Genomic DNA, 23,670 nt, shown 5'->3' on the forward strand with positions numbered 1-23,670 from the left:
ATGAAAATTGTGTGTACATTTTGAACAAGACATGACATAACAGTCTCTTTCTAACCTGCATTCTAACAATTAACTTAGTGAAAATATCTGCATTGTAACTAGACCTGCATTCTAGCTAATAATATAGGGAAAATAACTGCATTATAACTACTAACTACCTACAGTAACTACTGGTGATCAAAGAATGCCATGCTACACTAATACTAGGCTAAAAAAAAACAAATAACAGGGTTTATCAGAGATAGGGTTAATGCATGGATCATAAGGCAGCTGTTAGTGGAGCTTCTGTCCCCAGTGGCTCAGTAGCCATGGGTGGCAGGTAGCCTAGTGGTTAGAGCGTTGGACTAGTAACTGAAAGGTTGCAAGATCAAATCCCAGAACCGACAAGATAAAAATCTGTTGTTCTTGCCCCTGAACAAGGCAGTTAACTCACTGTTCTGGTCTATCATTGAAAACAAGAATGTGTTCTTAACTGACATGCCTAGTTAGGTAAAAAAAAAAAAAACTAGCCACACCTTTGGTTTCGGTTCCTTTTATCCCTGTACCAGACCCCATAAGGCTGCATAATATGAAGGAATTCATTTTAGAGCAGCTGCAAGAACCACCATCAGCCAGGGTTTGTCTAGTCATTACTGACAATATTCTCAATTTGCACATGTTATTTAGATTATACCTGACCTCCTTTTAGTTGGATTCAACATGCACCATATACACTGCTCAAAAAAATAAAGGGATCACTTAAACAACACAATGTAACTCCAAGTCAATCACACTTCTGTGAAATCAAACTGTCCACTTAGGAAGCAACACTGATTGACAATAAATTTCACATGCTGTTGTGCAAATGGAATAGACAACAGGTGGAAATTACAGGCAATTAGCAAGACACCCCCAATAAAGGAGTGGACCACTTCTCAGTTCCTATGCTTCCTGGCTGATGTTTTGGTCACTTTTGAATGCTGGCGGTGCTTTCACTCTAGTGGTAGCATGAGACGGAGTCTACAACCCACACAAGTGGCTCAAGTAGTGCAGCTCATCCAGGATGGCACATCAATGCGAGCTGTGGCCAGAAGGTTGGCTGTGTCTGTCAGCGTAGTGTCCAGAGCATGGGGGCGCTACCAGGAGGCAGGCCAGTACATCAGGAGACGTGGAGGAGGCCGTAGGAGGGCAACAACCCAGCAGCAGGACCGCTACCTCCGCCTTTGTGCAAGGAGGAGCAGGAGGAGCACTGCCAGAGCCCTGCAAAATGACCTCCAGCAGGCCACAAATTTGCATTGGTCTGCTCAAACGGTCAGAAACAGACACCATGAGGGTGGTATGAGGGCCCGACGTCCACAGGTGGGGGTTGTGCTTACAGCACAACACCGTGCAGGACGTTTGGCATTTGCCAGAGAACACCAAGATTGTCAAATTCGCCATTGGCGCCCTGTGCTCTTCACAGATGAAAGCAGGTTCACACTAAGCACATGTGACAGACGTGACAGAGTCTGGAGATGTCGTGGAGAACGTTCTGCTGCATGCAACATCCTCCAGCATGACCGGTTTGGTGGTGGGTCAGTCATAGTGTGGGGTGGCATTTCTTTGGGGGTCCACACAGCCCTCCATGTGCTCGCCAGAGTTAGCCTGACTGCCATTAGGTACCGAGATGAGATCCTCAGACCCCTTGTGAGACCATATGCTGGTGCGGTTGGCCCTGGGTTCCTCATGTGGCTGGAGTGTATCAGCAGTTCCTGCAAGAGGAAGGCATTGATGCTATGGACTGGCCCGCCCGTTCCCCAGACCTGAATCCAATTGAGCACATCTGGGACATCATGTCTCGCTCCATCCACCAACGCCACATTGCACCACAGACTGTCCAGGAGTTGGCGGATGCTTTAGTCCAGGTCTGGGAGGAGATCCCTCAGGAGACCATCCGCAACCTCATCAGGAGCATGCCCAGGCGTTGTAGGGAGGTCATACAGGCACATGGAGGCCCCACACACTACTGAGCCTCATTTTGACTTGTGTTAAGGACATTACATCAAAGTTGGATCAGCCTGTAGTGTTGTTTTCAACTTTAATTTTGAGTGTGACTCCAAATCCAGACCTCCATGGGTTGATAAATTTGATTTCCATTGATCATTTTTGTGTGATTTTGTTGTCAGCACATTCAACTATGTAAAGAAAAAAGTATTTAATAAGAATATTTCATTCATTCAGATCTAGGATGTGTTATTTTAGTGTTCCCTTTATTTTTTTGAGCAGTGCATATACATAAAGGAAAGTTGTTGTTCCCACTGAAGCAACAATGCCCCTCCACCACGGCAAGGCAGAGTCCATGAGAGGGGAACAAAAATGGAAACGAGGACCAGCACTATTTAAAGCTGTGGTGGAGGAGGGGCCAAGCTGAGGTTTCTAATGTCACAGAGAATCCTGCATAGGGTCCCTGTTCATTAGGCTCCCAAGTGGCACAGTGGTCTAAGACACTGCATCTCAGTGCTAGAGAGGTCACTACAGACAACCTGTTTTAAATCCAGACTGTATCACAACTGGCTGTGATTGGGAGTCCCATAGGGCGTCGCACAATTTTCCCAGCGTTGTCCGAGTTTGGCCGGTGTAGGCCGTCATTGTAAATAAGAATTTGTTCTTAAGTCACTTGCCTAGTTAAATACATATTTTTTTAAAGTTGGAGAATGTGCCTGTTCTTGCAAATGGCTGTAGCGTTGGAGAATGTGCAGACTGGAATTCTTCCCCCACATAGTGCATGTCTGCGCTTCTTCTGGCATCTGTTCTCAGGCTGTCCAGTGATTTCTTTAAAAAAAGCACAACAATCATACCTCATGAATAGACAAGACCTCAAACAAGATATAAATCATGTTAAAAATACAAAATAATAATAAAAATAATGTGTGTTCCTTACATCACGTTACTTCTCCCTTATCCACCTTCCTGGTTTGGAGTGTTAGAACCCAGACGTCCCAGGTTCATCTTCCTCAACCTTGTCATCAGACATTATAACATTATTATTGCATACCAAAAGGTGGCTGATGAGATAGGTTAATCACACAACAATGGTGGACTTTAACATAGTCACATACCTGTGGTGGTGCCTGGAACTGGTTATTGGCAATGATTGGACTCCTGGAATATCGTCAAGAAAAAAATATAATCTGAATTTGATCCAAATCCATATATGATCATCAAATGAAAATGATTTTTTTTCATAATGGAACATTTTGTTCATAATATTACAATAGTTGATATTACCAAGGAAACTGTCCGTATTTGTACCTGTACAACATGAGTGCAACCGCAGCAACAATCAGACAGAGAATGACAACGAGTAGAACCCAACAGGCAGCAGAGGTCTCTGTGAGGAGAGAGGGGATACAATTAACATAACAAACAGTCTTCATTTACAATGACATGTAATCTTGTTGCCCTAGGAAACACAATGGCTCTGATGCAAACACTTTCCTGCAGAAAACAAAGAGATAATACTACAGTCGTGGCCAAAAGTTTTGAGAATGGCACAAATATTAATTTTCACAAGGTCTGCTGCCTCATTTTGTTTGATGGCAATTTGCATATACTCCAAAATGTTATGACGAGTGATCAGATGAATTGCAATTAATTACGAAGTCCCTCTTTCCCATGCTAATTAATCCCCCCCCAAAATTCCACTGCATTTCAGCCCTGCCACAAATGGACCAGCTGACATCATGTCAGTGATTATCTCATTAACACAGATTGAGTGTTGACGAGGACAAGATTGGAGATCACTCTGTCATGCTGATTGAGTTTGAATAACAGACTGGAAGCTTCAAAAGGAGGGTGAGGCTTTGAATCATTGTTCTTCCTCTGTCAATTATGGTTACCTGCAAGGAAACACGTGCTGTCATCATTGCTTTGCACAAAAAGGGCTTCACTGTCACACCCTGACCATAGTTTGCTTTGTATGTTTCTATGTTTTGTTTGGTCAGGGTGTGATCTGACTGGGCATTCTATGTTGGATGTCTTGTTTGTCTGTTTCTGTGTTTGGGCCTGATATGGTTCTCAATCAGAGGCAGGTGTTAGTCATTGTCTCTGATTGGGAGCCATATTTAGGTAGCCTGTTTTGTGTTGTGTTGGGTTGGGTTTTGTGGGTGGTTGTCTCCTGTGTCAGTACCACACGGGACTGTTTCGGGTTTCACCTTTCTTGTTTTGTAGTTTATTCATGTATAGTTTCATTATTAAAGAACCATGAATAATAACCACGCTGCATTTTGGTCCGCCTCTCCTTCCCAGGAAGAATCCCGTTACATTCACTGACAAGGATATTGCTGCCAGTAAGATTGCACCTAAATCAACCATTTATCGGATCATCAAGAACTTTAAGGAGAGCGATTCAATTGTTGTGAAGAAGGCTTCAGAGTGCCCAAGAAAGTCCAACAAGCGCCAGGACCGTCTCCTAAATTTGATTCAGCTGCGGGATCGGGGCACCACCAGTACAGAGCTTGCTCAGGAAGGGCATCAGCACGCACAGTGAGGTAAAGACTTTTGGAGGATGGCCTGCTGTCAAGAAGGGCAGCAAAAAAGCCACTTCTCTCCAGGAAAAACATCAGGGACAGACTGATATTCTGCAAAAGGTACAGGGATTGGACTGCTGAGGACTGGGGTAAAGTTATTTTCTCTGATGAATGCCCTATCCGATTGTTTGGGGCATCCGGAAAAAAGCTTGTCTGGAGAAGACAAGGTGAGCGCTACCATCAGTCCTGTGTCATGCCAACAGTAAAGCATCCTGAGACCATTCTTGTGTGGCTTCGCTTCTCAGCCAAGGGAGTGAGCTCACTCACAATTTTGTCTAAGAACACAGCCATGAGTAAAGAATGGTACCAACACATCCTCCGAGAGCAACTTCTCCCAGCCATCCAGGAATAGTTTGGTGAGGAACAATGCCTTTTCCAGCATGATAGAGCACCTTGCCATAAGGCAAAAGTGATAACTAAGTGGCTCGGGGAACCAAACATCGATATTTTGGGTCCATGGCCAGGAAACTCCCCAGACCTTAATCCCATTGAGAACTTGTGGTCAATCCTCAAGAGGCAGGTGGACAAACAAAAACCCACAAATTCTGACAACCAAACATTGATTATGCAAGAATGGGCTGCCATCAGTCAGGATGTGGCCCAGAAGTTAATTGACAGCATGCCAGGGCGGATTGCAGAGGTCTTGAAAAAGAAGGGTCAACACTGCAAATATTGACTCTTTGCATCAACTTCATGTAATTGTCAATAAAAGCATTTGACACTAATGAAAGGATTATAATTATACTTCAGTATTCCATAGTAACATCTGACAAAAACATCTAAAGACACTGAAGCGGCCAACTTTGTGGAAATCAATATTTGTGTCATTCTCAAAACTTTCGGCCATGACTGTAGGTTAAACGACATGTACATATGCAGTAAGAGATAAGTGTGTATCATGACCATCTCAGTTAGTGGTTATACAGTACCTTCCTGTAGAAAGGGTAATGAGGCCATAAGTCTGATATTAACACATGCAGTGAAAGATAAGTGAACATCTGGCTCAACTTTGTTATCCATGCTACATCACATTTCTCAACCTCATATATGTGTTTCATGTGTATACCAGGAAAGCCTGTATATTTATCAGACAAATTTCCCTATGGGACAATAAAGTATTCAATAAATTAGGCAATCAATCAATTATAAGCAAGTAGCATGAATGTGTGTGTTTGTGTGTGTGTGTGTGTGTGTCTCAGGTGCATCTCACCAGAGAATATGTGTACATTGAGGGAACCAGTTGCTCGTCCGTAGGGGTTGGAGGCCTCACAGACATAGAGACCATTCAGCTCAGAGCTGAGACTGAGGAAGTGCACTATGTCTCCCTCTGCTCTCACTGAAGACTCAGGCCATGGCTGGGCCACTCTGAGGGGGAGAGAGAGAGAAGGAGAGGGGCTGAGAGTATGTGTGTGACTGTATGTGTGTGTGTGTGTGTGTGTTAAAGACAAAGGCATGATTTGACTGCCAGCATAATTCAACAACTGTCCTTTAGCTTATTTAGATCTCATGTCTTAACATGTGCAGATAACATTTACATTTAAACTGGTATGAAATTGTTTACATAGGAGTAAGTACCTGCTCCAGGTGTAGTTGGGGTGTGGGTTGCCATCTGCTACACATAGTAAGACTGTGTCTTTAGAGGCCTCACTAAAGGTAACGTTCACTGTCTGAGGTGGATCTATATGAGAGAGAGAGAGACAGAGAGAGAGAGAGAGAGAGACTAAAGTGATGGTTCAAACTCATATACAGTAAGAACAGTGAGGAAGTCAAAGACTTAGCAGTGTGGTGACAAAGGAGTTGTTTGTGGACTATAGGAGAAAGAAGGGAGAGCACTTCCATCCACATCGACGGGGCAGTTGTGGAGTGGGTCGAGACCTTTAAGTTCTTTGGCGTCCACATCTGTAAGTACTTAACATGGTCCACATTCACCCGCACAGTCCTGAAGAGAATGGGCCCTCAGATCCTCAAAAAATTATGTAGCTGCATCATCGCTTGGTATGGCAATTCCACTGCCCTTGACCGCAAAGCGCTACAAACGTTGATGCAAACAGCCCAGTAACATCACAGGGGCCGAGCTCCCTGCCATCCAGGATCTCTATAGCAAGTGGTCCCAGAGGAAGACCCGAAAAATTGCCAAAGAGTTCAGCCACCCTAACCATAGACTGTTCACTCTGCTACCGGAGCATCGGCTCTAGGACCAACAGGCTCAGAGACAGCTTTTACCCCCAAGCCATAAGGCTGCTAAATAATCAATTATGGTACCTGAACTATCTGTACTGACTCTGTCTTGCACTGACTCTACACTTTACATATACACTGACCTGATATATACTGACCCTACGCACACTCACTAGACTATTTATACACACCTACACACTCACTTACACACCCACACTACATTGCCACTCACAGACAAATCCATCACACATTCAAACACTAAATATGCACACACACATAACATGCACGCATACTGACACAACACAAACACACAAATATAGACAGACACTCACACACTAACATACACACACAGACTTTTACACATAATTTGCTGCTGCTACTCTGTTCTTTATTTTACTATTATTATTACTATCCTGATGCCTAGTCACTTGACCCTGTTTTCATGTACATATCTACTTCAACCACCTCGTACCTCTGCACATTGATCTGGTACTGGTACTCCTTGCATATAGCTCCTTTCTTGCGTATTTTATTTTATTCCTCTTGTGTTAGTTACTATTGAATTTATTTTTTAAACTCTGCATCGTTGGGAAAGGATTTTAAGCAAGCAATTCAATGTTAAGTCTACACCAGTTGTAGTCGGCGTATGTGATAAGCAACATTTAATTTTCTTTGATTTGAGAGACAGAGAAAGAGAACAGAGAGGTGATTACAGTTACTGCAGGTATAGAATGTAAAAAGACCTACACTCACACACCAATACCAAGACAGCTATATTACAACTACAACAACGACAGGAGTGGAACTTTAATCCACAGATTTGTTTGATTTTAATTGAACGTTTGTTTAAAGAGGCAAGTCAGTTAAGAACAAATTCTTATTTACAATTATAGCCTAGGAACAGTGGGTTAACTGCCTTGTTCAGGGGCAGAACGACAGATGTTTACCTTGTCAGCTCAGGGATTCAATCTAGCAACCTTTCAGTTACTGGCCCAAAGCTCAGATGAGGCAAAACCTTATCTTCCTTCATTTCAGTTTGATTACTTGCAGTAGAGGAGCAGTACAATGAAAGCCTTGTAAAGGTCCATGCCACTCTGTGCCTCAGAACTATGTTTAAGCTAAAGAAAATAACAGTTGTTACGGGGCTAGATCAAATGCTTTCCTCTGTGCAAATGGTTTTACCTGGAACCTAATGGATTCTACCTGGATCTAATAGGGGGTTATTCAAAGGATTCTCTTCAAAGGCTTCTCCTGTTGGTTCTAGGATAGAACCGTATTTTCTAAGAGTGTATAGACAGACATGGTGTCAAGCCCTGACCATAGAGATCCCTTGGTTCTCTATGGTGTTGTAGGTCAGGGCGTGACAAGGGGGGTGTTCTAGTTTTCCTATTTCTATGTTGGTGTACTTGGTATGGTTCCCAATTAGAAGCAGCTGATTATCGTTGTCTCTAATTGGGGATCATACTTTAAGTTCTCCATTGTTCCCACCTGTGTTTTAGGATATTGTTTTGTTTATGTGCATGTAGCACCACTGATGTCACGGTTCATTGGTTTTTTATTGTTTTGTTTGGAAGTTTCACTTTATTAAAAGATGTGGAACTTTAATCACGCTGCGCCTTGGTCTGTCTCTCCTCACGACCGTGACACATGGACTGGTTAGAGGAGAAGATTTTGCGCTCATGGAGATGGAGGAACGCGTCATGGAACAAGCGGAGGAGATTGACAGTCTGAGCGCCGCCATGGATCGCGTTGTCCAGAATATCGACTGCTGGGAGAGAAAGAGTTTTTCCAGCACCTCCACCACCACAACCGGGATCTCCCTTGAACGCTTTTTCTCCTCCTGAACTAAACAAGATCCATTTATCCCTACCCACGGGATACAACGGAGATACTGCCGGCTGTCAGGGTTTTCTCCTTAAACTGAACTTGTATCTGGCCATGGTCTCCCCAGTTCCATCGGACCGTGAGAAGAGCTGTGCCCTCGTCTCGTGCCTCACCGGGAAAGCCCTGGAGTGGGCCAGCGCTGTGTAGAGAGGAGGATGGACCATTTTGAGGAGTTCACCCGCCATTTCAGGACAGTATTCGACCACCCACCCGAAGGCAGAGCGGCGGGTGAGCGCCTCTACCATCTGAGGCAGGAGACTAGGAGTGCACAGGAGTTTGCTCTGGAGTTTAGGACCCTGGCTGCCGGTGCTGGATGGAGCGACAGGGCCCTGATCGACCATTACCGTTGTAGTCTACGCGAAGACGTCGATCGGGAGCTGGCCTGTAGAGACACCACCCTCACCTTCGACCAGCTGGTGGACATGTCCATCAGGCTGGACAACATGCTGGCTACTCGTGGACGTCTAGATCGGGGTCTGGTTGTTCCATCCTCCCGCACCCTCTCTCCCGAACCTATGGAATTGGGAGGGATGGTGCGCAGGGAGACCGGAGGGTGTTCCCGCTCGAGCACCATCTATGGTCGCAGAGGGCACACTGCTGGTCGGTGCCGGGTTGGTTCCTCTGGGAATAGAGAAGGCAGGCAGGGCACTCTGGCATCACCCCAGGTGAGTAGGCACCATTCTCATCCAGAGCCATCTGTTGCACTAATGTTTGTCTCTGTCACCTTTCCTGATCCCCCCCCCCCCCCCCCCCCCCCCCATTCCCAGTAAAAGGCGCTGGTAGATTCAGGTGCGGCTGGGAATTTCATTAATAAAAGTTTAGCTCATAGCTTAGGGATCTCTATTGTTTCTGTGGATATGCCTTTCCCTGTTCATGCCTTAGATAGTCGACCATTAGGGTCAGAGTTTATCAGGGAGGTCACCGCTCCTTTGTGTATGATAACGCAGGAGGGTCACAAGGATAAGATTCCTTATTGATTCTCCTGCGTATTCTGTGCTAGGCCTACCCTGGTTAGCTTGTCATAACCCCCACAGAGGGCTCTCACGGGGTGGTCGCGAGAGTGCTCAGGTAGGTGTTTAGGGGTTTCCGTTGGTGCTACTACGGTCGGAAAGTCCAGACCAAGTCTCCACCGTGCGCATTCCCCCAGAATTTGCCGATTTGGCTCTCGCCTTCTGTAAAAAGAAGGCGACTCAATTACCACCCCATCGATGGGGGAGTTGTGCGATAGATCTCTTGGTAGACGCTGCACTTCCCAGGAGTCACGTGTATCCTCTGTCGCAAGCGGAGACGGTGGCTATGGAGACATATGCCTCTGAATCCCTGTGTCAGGGGTACATTCAGCCATCCATTTCACCCATCTCTTCGAGTTACTTTTTTATGAAGAAGGATGGCGGTTTACGCCCGTGCATTGATTATCGAGGTCTCAATAAAATCACGGTGAAATATAGTTACCCTCTACCTCTTATAACTACAGTTATTGAGTCAATGCACGGGACACGCTTCTTCACAAAATTGGATCTCAGGAGTGCGTACAATCTGGTGCGTATTCGGAAGGGTGATGAGTGGAAGACAGCATTTAGCACCACCTTAAGTCATTATGAGTACCGTGTCATGCAATATGGGTTCATGAATGCTCCATCAGTCTTCCAATCATTTGTAGATGAGATCTTAAGGGACCTGCACGGGCAGGGTGTAGTGGTGTATATCGATGATATCCTGATATGCGCCGAGCATGTGTCCCTGGTGCGCAAAGTGCTTGGTCGCCTGTTGGAGCATGATCTATATGTCAAGGCTGAGAAATGCTTGTTCTTCCAACAATCCATCTCCTTCCTAGGGCATCGGATTTCCACATCAGGAGTGGAAATGGAGAGCGACCGCATTGCAGCCGTGCGTAATTGGCCGACTCAAACCACGGTAAAGGAGGTGCAGCGTTTTTTAGGGTTTGCCAATTACTACCGGGGGCCGGTGCACTTGCAGTGGTCAGCTGAGGCGAACAGGGCTTTTAGGCACCTGAAGACCTGTTTACCTCGGTTCCTGTGTTGGCTCATCCGGATCCCTCTTTGCCATTCATAGTGGAGGTGGACGCATCCGAAGCTGGGATAGGAGCAGTGCTCTCTCAGAGTTCGGGTGCGCCACAGAAGCTCCGCCCCTGTGCTTTCTTTTCGAAGAAGCTCAGCCCGGCGGCGCGAAACTATAATGTGGGGGACCGGGAGCTGTTAGCTGTCGTAAAAGCCTTGAAGGTGTGGAGGCATTGGCTTGAGGGGGCTAAACACCCTTTTGTCATCTGGACTGACCATCGTAATCTGGAGTACATCCGGGAAGCGAGGAGACTGAATCCTCGCCAGGCAAGGTGGGCCATGTGGTTCACTCGTTTTGTTTTTACTCTTTCTTACAGACCAGGCTCCCAGAACGTTAAGGCAGACGCATTGTCCCGGCTGTATATGACAGAGGAGCGGTCCATGGATCCTACTCCCATACTCCCAGCTTCGTGTTTGGTGGCGCCAGTAGTGTGATAGCTGGACGCGGACATTGAGTGGGCGTCACGTGCAGAGCCCTCTCCCCCTGAGTGTCCAGCTGGTCGTCTGTACGTTCCATCTACTGTCCGCAACCGATTGATCTATTGGGCTCACACGTCATCCTGGGATAGGTCGGACGATGCGCTGTCTTGATGGGAGGTACTGGTGTCCCACTTTAGCTAAGGACGTGAAGATTTATGTTTCCTCCTGCTCGGTGTGCGCCCAGTGCAAGGCACCTGCCCAGATGTAAGCTACAACCTTTTCCCTGTTCCACAGCGGCCGTGGTCGCACCTGTCGGTGGATTTTTTTAAAACCGATCTTCCACCTACACAGAGTAACACCACGATCCTGGTCGTTGTGGATCGGTTTTTGAAGTCCTGTCATCTCCTCCCTTTGCATGGTCTCCCTAGGGCCTTACAAACTGCGGAGGCCCTGTTTACACATGTTTTCCGGCACTATGGGGTGCCTGAGGATATAGTGTCTGATCGGGGTCCCCAGTTCACATCAAGGTTCTGGAAGGCGTTCATGGAACGTCTCGGGGTCTCGGTTAGTCTTACCTCAGGTTTTCACCCAAAGAGTAATGGGCAGGTGGATAGAGTTAACCCGGATGTGGGTAGGTTCCTGCGGTCTTATTGCCAGGACCGGCCGGAGGAGTGGGCGGAGTTCGTGCCTGGGCAGAGATGGCCCAGAACTCGCTACGTCACTCCTCCACTAACCTTACTGCCTTTCAATGTGTATTAGGGTATCAGCTGGTTCTGGCTCCTTGGCATCAGAGTCAGACCGAGGCTCCTGTGGTGGACAATTGGTTTCGGCGCACTGAGGAAACCTGGGAGGCAGCCCACGTCCACCTTCAGCGCGCCATAATGCGCCAGAAAGTTGGTGCAGACCGTCACCGCAGTGAGGCCCCGGTGTTCGCACCAGGGGACAGGGTCTGGCTCTCGACCCGAAACCTGCCCCTCTGCCTGCTCTGCCGGAAGCTGGGTCCGCGGTTTGTGGGGCCGTTTAAAGTCCTGAGGAGAGTGAACGAGGTATGTTATAGGTTACAACTGCCCACTAATTACCGTATGAACCCCTCGTTCCATGTGTCTCTCCTCAGGCTGGTGGTGGCTGGCCCGCTCCAGGAGGCTGAAGTGCGTGATGTTCCTCCGCCTGCTCTAGACGTCGAGGGGTTCCCAGCGTACTCTGTTCGACCCATTTTGGATTTGAGATGTCGGGCGAGGGGCCTTCAGTAGCTCGTGGACTGGGAGGGGTACGGGCCGGAGGAGAGATGCTGGGTTCCGCTGGAGGACGTGTTAGATCCTTCCATGTTAAAATAATTCCACCGTCTCCATCCGGAGTACCTCGTGGACTGGGAGGGGGTACAGGCCGGAGGAGAGATGCTGGGTTCCGGTGGAGGACGTGTTAGATCCTTCCATGTTAAAATAATTCCACCGTCTCCATCCGGATTGCCCTGCACCTCACCCTCCCGATCTTCCCCGAGGCTGGTGTCAACGCGCTGCTGGAGCCGTGCGTCAAGGGGGGGTACTGTCACGACTTCTGCCGAAATCGTTGCCCCCTCCTTGTTCGGGCGGTGCTCGGCGGTTGACGTCACCGGTCTTCTAGCCATCATTGATCCATTTTTCATTTTCCATTGGTTTTGTCTTGTCTTCCTACACACCTGGTTTCAATCCCATTCATTACCGGTTGTGTATTTAACCCTCTGTTTCCCCTCATGTCTTTGTCAGACATTGTTTTATGTCAGTGTTGTTTTTATAGTTGTATGGGTGCACGACGGGTCCTCGTACCCATGTTTATTTATGTATGTACATTTAGTGTTTGGAGCATGTTTAGTGGACATGTATTAAAAGACTACATTACACTCCGTTTGACTCTCCTGCGCCTGACTTCCCTGCCACCTATAAACACGACTCTGACAAGAGGGCTACTAGGCTACAGCCAGTAAGACTCTATTCATAGACAGTGAGACTCTATACATACAGTGGATGTCTATGGTCTATGACATTGATAGTGGAATATAAATGTACAGTGGATGCGGCTAGTGTAGGACAGTGGTAGTAGAATATATTTACAGTGTCTGTCTATAGGGTAGGGCAGTAGTAGTGGAGTATATACTTACAGTGGATATCTATGGTGTAGTTGTAGCTCCTTTCTGTTGCCAGGGCAGACTGGTTGACCACACACTGGACCTGCTGCTGATTGGCTGCTCTGGTTGGCAACCCTAGCAGGTGGCTGAGTACTGTGGTGGTTCCATTGGTGTGCTGTGTGAAGTTAGTCACTGTCCTCAACAAACTGCCAAATGCACCCGTCTTCCATGTCACTTCTGCCTGTGGCTTGGCACCAGCAGCCATACAGGTTGCTAAGACAACCTCATTCTCCCCAGTGACAGGAGGAACATAAACTGTCACACTCACTACTGGAGGAACTGTGGCCAGAAACAAACAAACAGAGAACAGAAAAGAACAGAGAACAGAAAACATGAACAAGTAACTCATTGTAAATGTTGAACTATACATGGAAAAACTACCAAAACAGACCTCACATCACATGAAATGCTCATGTTATATGTCCAACAAACTTTAAATAAACCATTTCATGTTATCTATTTGTTCAATTGCAATATACATTAGTAACGACATGTACTTATTGAAGGAATTTTATTCCTCTATTCTAATACCCAATTAAAATTAAACACTCTGTCAATTCATAAGAATTTGTAAGACCCTTATTTTATAGGAATGGACAGAGCCCGGTCTTAAAGTCAAATAGCAGCCTTTATTCAAGAGAGTACTCCCACGATACAGGTTACCACAGGTTATAAACTGAAAATGACATCATTAGTTCCAACACCACCCCGTGCCATCTCCGTTCCAGTACAAAGGCTGTATCTCAAGCCTTCCCACATCCGTCTCCCTACCAATTTAATATAATTTACGAGTCAAGGTTTTCTCGTGTAGATAAGCATTCTAGCCAGTCTGATTCATTTGTACCAAGGAACAGATAGTCATTGTTCTAACTCTTGACCACATTCACACACATTATATTCAGTACCAGGATCAAGAAAGAAAATTCATACATATACAGTAACATTTAGTATTCTGATTAGTACATATACAGTAACATAATAGTATTCTGATTAGTACATCCTGATTGAAATGTATACATAATTAGTCATTATAGTTAAAAACTCCCTTAACAGTACTGTATTGGAGGTTTAGGCAAATCCAGTTTAAACAGGTTTCAGCTCACCCTGATGAGAGGTACTTGCACCTGAGGTATTACGTTTCACACACACATCCCAAAATCTGTTTTTCAGCTTCAGCAGTTCCACAAATCATTCACAGCCCAGTGATTATACTGTTAAGGAATGCTGGATATAATGGTGTATTCTGTATATTCCAACATCTGTTCCACCATTAGGGAAACTATTGATGCCTGTACTCTCCTGGTTTACAGCTTGAGTAAGAGGATACACTCTCAGAAAGGAAGGTGCTAAGTACAACCACATAGGGTTCTTTAGTTTGTCCCCATATGGGATCCCTTTTTGGTTCTACCTAGAACCCTCTGTGTAGGGTTCTTACATAGAATTAGGAATTAGAATTGGATCTCTATGCGTTCTTCATAGATCCCCCTTTAAATGGTTCTGCCAAGAACCCTCCATAAATAATCAAATCTACTTTCTGTTTTATTGTCACATACACCGGATAATTGCAGTGAAATGTGTTGTTTTACTGTGTGAGCCAGAATGGAGCACAGCTGGAGAAAATTAGGCTTATGTGTCTTCTGCAGCCAGAATGAAGATATCCAACAATTGGAACTTTTAATCACCTTCAACAAGCATTTTAGAAAGACTGTCAGGTTCAGGAAACTCTGTAAAATATCAATTTTAGTCTAACTATTAAAAGATCAAAACATTTTAGAAAAATATTGTTATTTTTTTCCGTGTAGCATAAGGTTAATACCAAAACACAGATATTGAAACAAACAAATCTACCTGCAATAGAGCATGCTGGGAAATATGATAATGATGGGAATGGTTATGGGTGTTTAGGCTTCTCCAAGCTCTGATGCTGCTGATGGTCATTAGTAGCCTTCCAATTTTGCTTACTGCTTGGTACTCTGCACACTATTGTCCCTCTAACATCATTGCAAAGGTAATTGAAAATCTAATAAAACACATTTCTATAAGCTATGCAATTGCATGAGAAAACATAGTTTTGATGGCCTCTATTAAAAAGGGGAGGGAGTATCCCATCAGCTTTCTATAGGCTAGACCAGTGGTGTACTTAAGTAATACTAGTTTTAAGTACTACTTAAGTAGTTGTGGGGGTATCTGTACTTTACTTTTAATACTTTTGACAACTATTACTTTTACTCCACTACCTTCCTAAAGAAAATAATGTACATTTTACTCCGTACATTTTCCCTTGCATCTAAAGGTACTCCTTACATTTATAATGCTCAAGCAGGACAGAATTATGGCACCTATCAATATAACGCTTTGTCATCCCTACTGCCTATGATCTGGCAGACTCGCAAAACACAACTATTGTGTTTGTAAATGATGTCTGAGTGTGCACCTGTCTGTCCCTAATTAAAAATAAGAAGAAGATTGTGCCTTCTGGTTTGCTAAGTATAAGGAATATGATGTATAGCATTTACTTTTACTTTGTGCTTTTACTCAAGTTTGACAATTGAGTACTTTTTATACCACTATACTTAAGTATATTTAACTTATAACCTATATTTATTTGAACCTTTATTTAACTAGGCACGCAATTCATCCAAAGTGAAAATACTGCCCCCTATCCCCAACAAGTTAAGAACAAATTATTATTTAGAATGACGGCCTACCCCAGCCAAACCCAGACAACGCTGGGCTAATTGTGCGCCTCCCTATGGGAGTCCCAATCACAGCCGGATGTGATGTAGCCTGGATTCAAATCAGGTACTGCAGTGACGCCTCTTGCACTGAGATGCAGTGTCTGAGATCACTGCACACTCTGGAGCCCAAAATGATGTGTGCTTATTATAGACGTATTAAGGACACAGTATGTTTAACATGAGTTATTTTGTGTTCAACTCCTCCCATCTATCTCTTATCTATATTGGATTTTTATTTACCATATATTTTTCAACGATTCGGTGATGTTTCACCAAAAAATCTGAACCTTTCTATTTTCATTGTTTCTACAGATTATACATTAAAAATACAATGTTTGCTGACAGTATTATTATATTATTGATCAATTGACTATGACTTTTCAGATCATCCAGTAGTGCTATCTGCAGAGTTAGCTACAGGTAAATATAGCAATTCTTCAGCCATTCCTGGACCTGTGACCAAAAACAAGCTACGTATGGACAGTATCAAAACAAAATATCTAATGATTCTGTCTCTTCGCAGCAAAATCTGCAGAGCTGGGAAGGTTGCATCCCCCATATAAATAGCATTCGTTTGGTTGCAAGAATTTTGTATAATAATTTAAATTTAACAATTCAAAGTTTTGAATCCGGCATAATTTTGCGTATCTGTTCATAAACCATGTGCCATGGAGTCGGTAAGTCAAAAATCTCTTCCCAACTATTTTGCAATCTATATGGAGTCAACTCAATTACCACCCCATCGACGGGGGGATTGTGCGATAAATCTCCTGGTAGACGCAGCACTTCCCAGGACTCACGCTACCAGCTGCCTCTCATAGCCAGTGCGATAGAGTAAATCCACCGGGCGCGCTTCTTCACAAAATTGGATCTCAGGAGCGCTTACAACCTGGTGCATATGGGCTGATGAATGCTCCATCAGTCTTCCAGGCATTTGTAGACAAGATTTTCCGGGACCTGCACGGGCAGGGTGTAGTGGTGTATATCGACGACATTCTGATATACTCCGCATTTCTACACTGGTGTGCAAGGTGCATGGTTGACTGTTGGAGCATGACCTGTACGTCAAGGCTGAGAAATGTCTGTTCTTCCAACAGTCCGTCTCCTTCCTAGGGTACCACATTTCCACTTCAGGCGTGGAGATGGAGAGTGACCGCATTTCAGCCGCGCATAATTGGCCGACTCCCACCACGATAAAGGAAGTGCAGCGGTTTTTAGGGTTTGCCAACTACTACCGGAGGTTTATCCAGGGTTTTGGTCAGGTAGCGGCTCCCATTACCTCACTGCTGAAGGGGGGACCGGAGCGACTGCAGTGGTCGGCTGAGGCGGACAGGGCTTTTGGTCACCTGAGGGCTCTGTTTACCTCGGTTCCCGTGCTGGCTCATCCGGATCCCTCTTTGGCGTTCATAGTGCAGGTGGACACGTCCGAGGCTGGGATAGGAGCCATGCTCTCTCAATGCTTGGGTACACCACCAAAGCTCAGTCCCTGCACTTTTTTTAAAAGAAACTCAGCCCGGTGGAGCGAAACTATGATGTGGGGGACCAAGAGATTTTGGCTGTTGTCAAGGCTCTGAAGGCATGGAGTCATTGGCTTGAGGGGGCTAAACACCCTTTTCTCATCTGGACTGACCACCGCAATCTGGAGTGCATCTGGGCGGCGAGGAAACTGAACCCTCGCCAGGCAAGGTGGGCCTTGTTCTTTACTCGTTTTGTTTTAACTCTTTCCTACAGACTAGGTTCCCAGAACGCTAAGGCAGACGCACTGTCCCGGATGTATGACACAGAGGAGTGGTCCATGGATCACACTCCCATACTCCGGCCTCTTGCCTGGTGGCACCAGTGATATGGGAGCTGGGCGCGGACATCGAGTGGCCGTTACACACAGAGCCCACTCCCCCCCAGTGTCCAGCTGGGCGTCTGTATGTTCCGTCTGCTATCCGCGACCGTTTGATCTATTGGGGCCACACGTCACCCTCCTCTGGTCATCCTGGCATCGGTCGGATGGTGCTTTGTCTTAGTGGGAAGTACTGATGGTCCACCTTGGCCAAGGACGTGAGGGTTAGTTTCCTCCTGCTCGGTGTGCGCCCAGTGCAAGGCCCCTAGGCACCTGCCAAGAGGGATGTTACTACAGCCCTTACCCGTTCCACAACGGCCGTGGTTGCACCTATCGGTGGATTTTCTCACAGATCTTCTGTGAGTCGTTGTGGATCGGTTCTGTCGTCTCCTTCCTTTGCCCGGTCTCCCTACGGCCCTACAGACTGCGGAGGCTCTGTTTACAGACATCTTCCGGCAGTACGGGGTGCCTGAGGATATAGTGTCTGATCGAGGTCCCCAGTTCACGTGAAGGGTCTGGAGGGAGTTCATGGAATGTCTGGGGGTCTCAGTCAGCCTTACTTCAGGGTTTCACCCCGAGAGTAACGGCAGGTGGAGAGAGTAAACCAGGATGTGGGTAGGTTTCTGCGGTCCTATTGCCAGGACCGGCCGGGGGAGTGGGCGGCGTTCATCCCCTGGGCAGAGATGGCCCAAATCTCGCTCCGCCACTCCTCCATTAACCTCTCCACTTTCCAGTGCCTACTGGGGTATCAGCCGGTTCTGGCACCTTGGCATCAGAGCCAGATCGAGGCTCCTGAGCTGGACGAATGGTTTAAGCGCTTGGAGGAGACCTGGGACGCCGCTCATGTGCACGAGCAATGGGCCGCAGATCGACACCGCAGTGAGGCCCCGGGTCTGGCTCTTGACCCGAAACCTGCCCCTCCGCCGGCCCTGCTGGAAGCTGGGCCTGTGGTTTGTGGGGCCATTCAAAGTCCTGAGGAGACTGAACGAAGTTTGCTACAGGTTACAACTTCCCCCAGATTACCGTATTATCCCCTCGTTCCATGTGTTTCTCCTCGGGCCAGTGGTGGCTGGTCCACTCCAGGAGTCTGAGGTGCGGGAGGTTCCTCCGCCCCCTCTGGACATCGAGGGGTCCCCGGCGTATGCTGTTAGAGCCTGTTCGAGCCTACTCGAATACTACATTCTGTTATCCAAAATAAATTCAATTGAATTCAATTCATTTTGAATGTTCAGCGGAACAGGAAAATTGTGAAATTCACTCACTATCAAGATAACACGTGATCATCCCTACTGCCTATGTTCTGGCGGACTCACTAAACACAAATGCATCTTTTGTAAATCATGTCTGACTGTTGGAGTGTGCCCGTGGCTATCCGTACATTTTTAAAGCAATAATATGGTGCAGTCTGATTTGCTTAATATAAGAAATTAGAAATTATTTCTATTTTAACTTTTACTTTTCATACTTAAGTATATTTTAGCAATTACATTTTCTTTTGATAATTAAGTATTTTTAAAATCAAATACTTTTAGACTTTTACTCAAGTAGAATTTTACTTGGTAACTTACACTTTTACTTGAGTAACTTTCTATTAAGGTATTTATACTTTTATTCAAGTCTGACCATTTGGTACTTTTCCCATCACTGATGATTTCAAAAAGTTGCAAAACAAAGGCAAGCTGTGTCTTGCCTTACTGCACAACCTGGGCTTCATTCCTAAGTGATAATACATCATTCACAAGTGATAGGCTAATATTGTCACCCATCAGACTGTTCTTAATTTAGTGTCATCTTTACATATACTAAATAATATATGTGTGAAATTAGTTTTTATTTAGAATGGATCATTATCGTGCACCTGTCACGGAACAGTGAGAGGTTGAGGGTAGAGAAAGACAGGAGTAAAAACAAACAAAATAGAAATATTGTAAAATTGACTGCGTACATAAAATGTATATAGTATTCACTAGTTTACTCCAATTAGGGGACGGGTGGTAGGATTAGAAAGTAATAAAGTCAAATATATTTAAAAAAATGGGATCTGTATTTATCTATGTGTGTATGTATGTATGTGTATATATATATATATATATATATAAATATATATTTGCAAAGAATACATGAGGGATTGGAAGTGATGCAGACAATTACATTGATGGAATTTAGAATCTATCTGCAACATTAAAGCTGATTTACCTCTTTAAAAAAGTACTTTGCTTTGTCAGGGAAAATGTATGGAGTAAAAAGTATAATATTATCTTCGGAAATGTAGTAGAGTAAAAGTAAAAGTTGTCAAAAATAGTAATAGTAAAGGAAAGTACAGATACCCCCAAAAAATTACATTAAGGAGTACTTTAAAGTATGTTTATTTATGTACTTTACACTACTGCAAATCATAGTCGCACACCTCATGTACCCTAGCCCATATACCTACATGTTTTGATAAGGTTTGTAGCACAACTAAAGTGGCCAAGTAACTTCTTAAAATTAAGCACATTCATTTGCTTTATAACCAGTATAGCCTACTGGCATACATAGGCTGAGGGTGAGTTTCACGTTTTGGAAGATAATTTTCACCATAAAAATGCACCTTTATAATAAACCATTCGATGCATGATTGCATTTGTCATCACTTTTGAGAACAGTGCATGTGCAATCGAAAATCACACCAAACACTTATCATCAAAACAGCTTTTTCATACTTTTAAAACTCACCTCACTGTGATGATCAATTTGAAGAAAGAAGTTCAACAGCAGGTTGAAACGGTGTAACGAAATGGACAGAGCTCACAAGGTGATGATTAATTCAGAACATCCATATGCACATTAGAGCTTATGCATATGTATATCAGCATTCTGGTTTCCCAAATTAAGCATTGGGTAGCTGCAGGAACACGATTGGAGAGCCGATGGCATACAGCGTTTAGGTGAAATATCACCTGTTGGGCAGCGACAGCATACTCCTCAAACAGTGGATAATGCGTGGAGTGAAATAAGTGTTATTGTATTTATTTCTCAGCTGCTCTTAAGCACATGCTCCACTATGAAACCGAAGTGGCCTATCTATCATCATTGAATATCAGACTGTCGGGAAAACTGGCGGCCTCCATTCCCTAACCGAGTGCATACAGATGACATGTATTTTACACATTAGTAAAAACAAGATTAAATTGAGAATAGTCTGATGAGTGAAAATCACTTGATGAGAGAACAGCAGTGCACCCTGAGGAAGTGCACCCTCAAATCATCAACAGCCTAATGTTGCACCATATGTTTTGATTTCTAAGACATTTTAAGGTTGGTATCATTCACAACTAAACTCTAAATCTAGCATATAGGACATGTTTCAAGAAAAATATCCTTCAATTACATTCTTCATAATATAAAATCATATAAAATAAAATAATGGCACGGGACTTAAAGAATATCTTGTCAGCTAAAATAACAAGAATACAGCATATGGCATGGAGCATAGCCACATAGCACGCAGTAGGCCAACTCATATTTTGTTATTCTGAAATTGTTATTCTGAAATACATTTTCTTCATATCATAATGTTTCTTTAGACCTGATTAAAATAATACATTTATTTATTGTGATGGTGTATATTAAACTTATTTATATTTTTTATGTAGATATTCCAAAGGCGCACATCAGCAACTTGTATGTGTGGAGGTCCGGAGAAGTTAAACATGATTATGTTAAGTAACAGTCAGTTACCGTGAGACATGCAGTCTTTATTTGTATGGCAATAACCGGCTGACAAAATTGTATGACTGCCACAGAATCATCAAATAACTATTTCTTCCAAAAAAGGTTCTTAGGATAAAAAAAGGTTAAAGGTTGAATCGTGTCCCTCTGGAAAGAACCCGTTGGGAACCTTTTTTTCTAAGCGCAGAGAAGATGGAAGATGAGGGTTCTGTAGATGAGGGCTCTGCTCTTGCTTCACTTGAATTATGAAACTACCAACTTCTTACCTTTCTAGTATTGATTATCACATTTAGTCTTTCCACACTGTCAATCATAGAAACAGTGATGCAAAGAGCGAAGGAAGAGTTCTTACCAAGCACAGTCAGAAGTATCTCTGTAGTGTATGCTCCACTAGGGAAAACACTGAAGATACATGTGAAGGTGCCTTCATCAAACAGTCTGACAGCTGTTATTCGAATAGATCCAAGGTTTTCTGATGGGTTCCCAATAAACTGGACTCTACCACTCAATCCATTCGGTGCAATAAATTTAGTAACCCCATTGGGATAAATCAGCATAAAATTATGGTTCTGTGTTTCTTCCCAAGTACTTTTCTGCCATGTTATCTGTTCGAGGTCCTCAGTTGTCTCTATCAGTCTGCAGGATAAGTCCACATCCTCCCCCTGTACCACAGTCCTGCATTCACCAATGACCCGTGTACCTGTAGAGAAAACACAAGCCTAAAAAACATTCCAGAAGATACCTGTAGAATAGATGTTTATGAACTCTAATAAACAGAGATGTTACCTAAACACACAGACAAGACCATTATTGGTATTTAGCTGTGCTTATGAACTATGAAATCCTATTGATGCTGAAATGTGGCTATTGCAACAACAAATGTGCCAATTACTCAATCTTTGACCCTAACCCCATTTGGACAGCCATAGTCAGATGAGATGGCTAAAGCACGGACTGATCTGGGTCCAGTCTAGGCTGAAACTACTTAGTGAATATGTTATTAGAATAATACGCCAAAAGCCCTGACTCTATATTAACACTAAATCAAGACTAAGATATTCAATACATTCCCAGATATTTGTGAATGCTCAGCATGTCTCAAAACTACTGAGATAAAAACATTGTCAACTTACTGAGCTGATGTGTGTGCCTTATGTACCCTAAAAGGACAAGGACTACAGTTGAATGGTGGGATTGTGTGTTTGGTGGGTGTTACTGTCTTGCCTTGTGTCAATAAGAAGAAAGAGACAATTGGAAACCTACTTTCTGTATCCCTCTGGATGATGAGTAGAATCACACAGCTCAGCTTCAGTAACATGCTTTGCTCTTCTCATTGCTAGGATCAGAGGGGAAATGTAATTATGTAATTATATTACTTTTTAAATTGGATCTATTCATTGTTTATGTAAGACAATTATGTAGGCTGAGCTGTATGTAAAATAATGTTCTATGCAATAAAATGTATTCAAGCATTGGTCTGCAATCATCACTCTTTGATGGAGACTATGCACATCTTGCAATGTAGCCAAAACCTTTTCTCCAAAATAAACAACCAGTCCTACATTGGTCAGTAATAATGGATCTAAACATTTGTATCTGTAAATTTAAGAGACCACTAACCTTTTGATGAATGGAAGTTCCTCTGCTGAAATAGCAGACATTTGTTTTTGATGTTTGTGCTGACAGAAAAATGTCCTCCTACTGTTGGAAAACACTAATTCAGTAAGCCACAGCAGCTATAGCACAATGGGGTGGATCATGGATGAGACAGTCTAGGCTCCACCCCACTCGCAGACTCTTGGCTTTTCATAGGCTGTGTGCTTCCTCTTTGGAGTGAGCTGTATGACTCCCACCCCCCTCCTCATTCACTTGTACCCCTACCCGGCGACCACGCACCCCGCCTAAACAGCAGTGGATACAGCACTAGGCCTCCTACCCACCTGCCTTCCAGACCCAATCAGCTATACTGGTTATGAAACATGAAACATACACATAGTCCTCACTACAAATAAATAACAATGATGGGACAAAATTATGTATTTTCTTTAAGAAAAACATAGTTATAAACAACAACAGGCCAGAATCTGTATGACTTGGGACCCCCCTCTCTGGTGATACA

The 23,670-nt window shown here is 44.3% G+C and overlaps 1 protein-coding gene across 3 annotated transcripts; it reads right to left on the reverse strand.

Annotated features, from left to right (window-relative positions):
- Positions 1-2,131: 2,131 nt before the first annotated feature.
- Positions 2,132-23,303, reverse strand: LOC110520454 (nectin-3). Of its 3 annotated transcripts, XM_036975015.1 has the most exons (11): positions 23,172-23,303; positions 22,815-22,887; positions 22,141-22,251; positions 21,904-22,053; positions 13,242-13,547; positions 6,123-6,225; positions 5,758-5,912; positions 3,247-3,349; positions 3,078-3,120; positions 2,900-2,977; positions 2,132-2,790 (listed from the first exon to the last, which is right to left on the reverse strand). In XM_036975015.1, exons 2-10 carry the CDS (start codon positions 22,867-22,869, stop codon positions 2,942-2,944), a joined length of 1,062 nt encoding a protein of 353 aa, XP_036830910.1. In that variant the 5' UTR covers positions 22,870-22,887; positions 23,172-23,303; the 3' UTR covers positions 2,132-2,790; positions 2,900-2,941. The 3 variants fall into 3 exon arrangements, with proteins under 3 accessions (XP_036830910.1, XP_036830909.1, XP_036830908.1); XM_036975014.1 differs by having other exon boundaries at positions 3,271-3,349; positions 21,904-22,251; XM_036975013.1 differs by having other exon boundaries at positions 21,904-22,251.
- Between the last annotated feature and the right edge of the window lie 367 nt (positions 23,304-23,670).

This window comes from Oncorhynchus mykiss, chromosome 3 (assembly GCF_013265735.2).
Source record: "Oncorhynchus mykiss isolate Arlee chromosome 3, USDA_OmykA_1.1, whole genome shotgun sequence".
NCBI lineage: Eukaryota > Metazoa > Chordata > Actinopteri > Salmoniformes > Salmonidae > Oncorhynchus > Oncorhynchus mykiss.

Excerpts from the sequence above, each read along its gene's own strand:
- LOC110520454 (XM_036975013.1), bottom strand. The coding sequence starts at position 22,869 with ATGTTACTGAAGCTGAGCTGTGTGATTCTACTCATCATCCAGAGGGAT. Across the intron at positions 22,252-22,814 it reads CATCCAGAGGGATACAGAAA|GTACACGGGTCATTGGTGAA; the intron begins GTAGGTTTCCAA and ends TTTTCTCTACAG. Across the intron at positions 3,350-5,757 it reads CAATGTACACATATTCTCTG|AGACCTCTGCTGCCTGTTGG; the intron begins GTGAGATGCACC and ends CTCTCCTCACAG.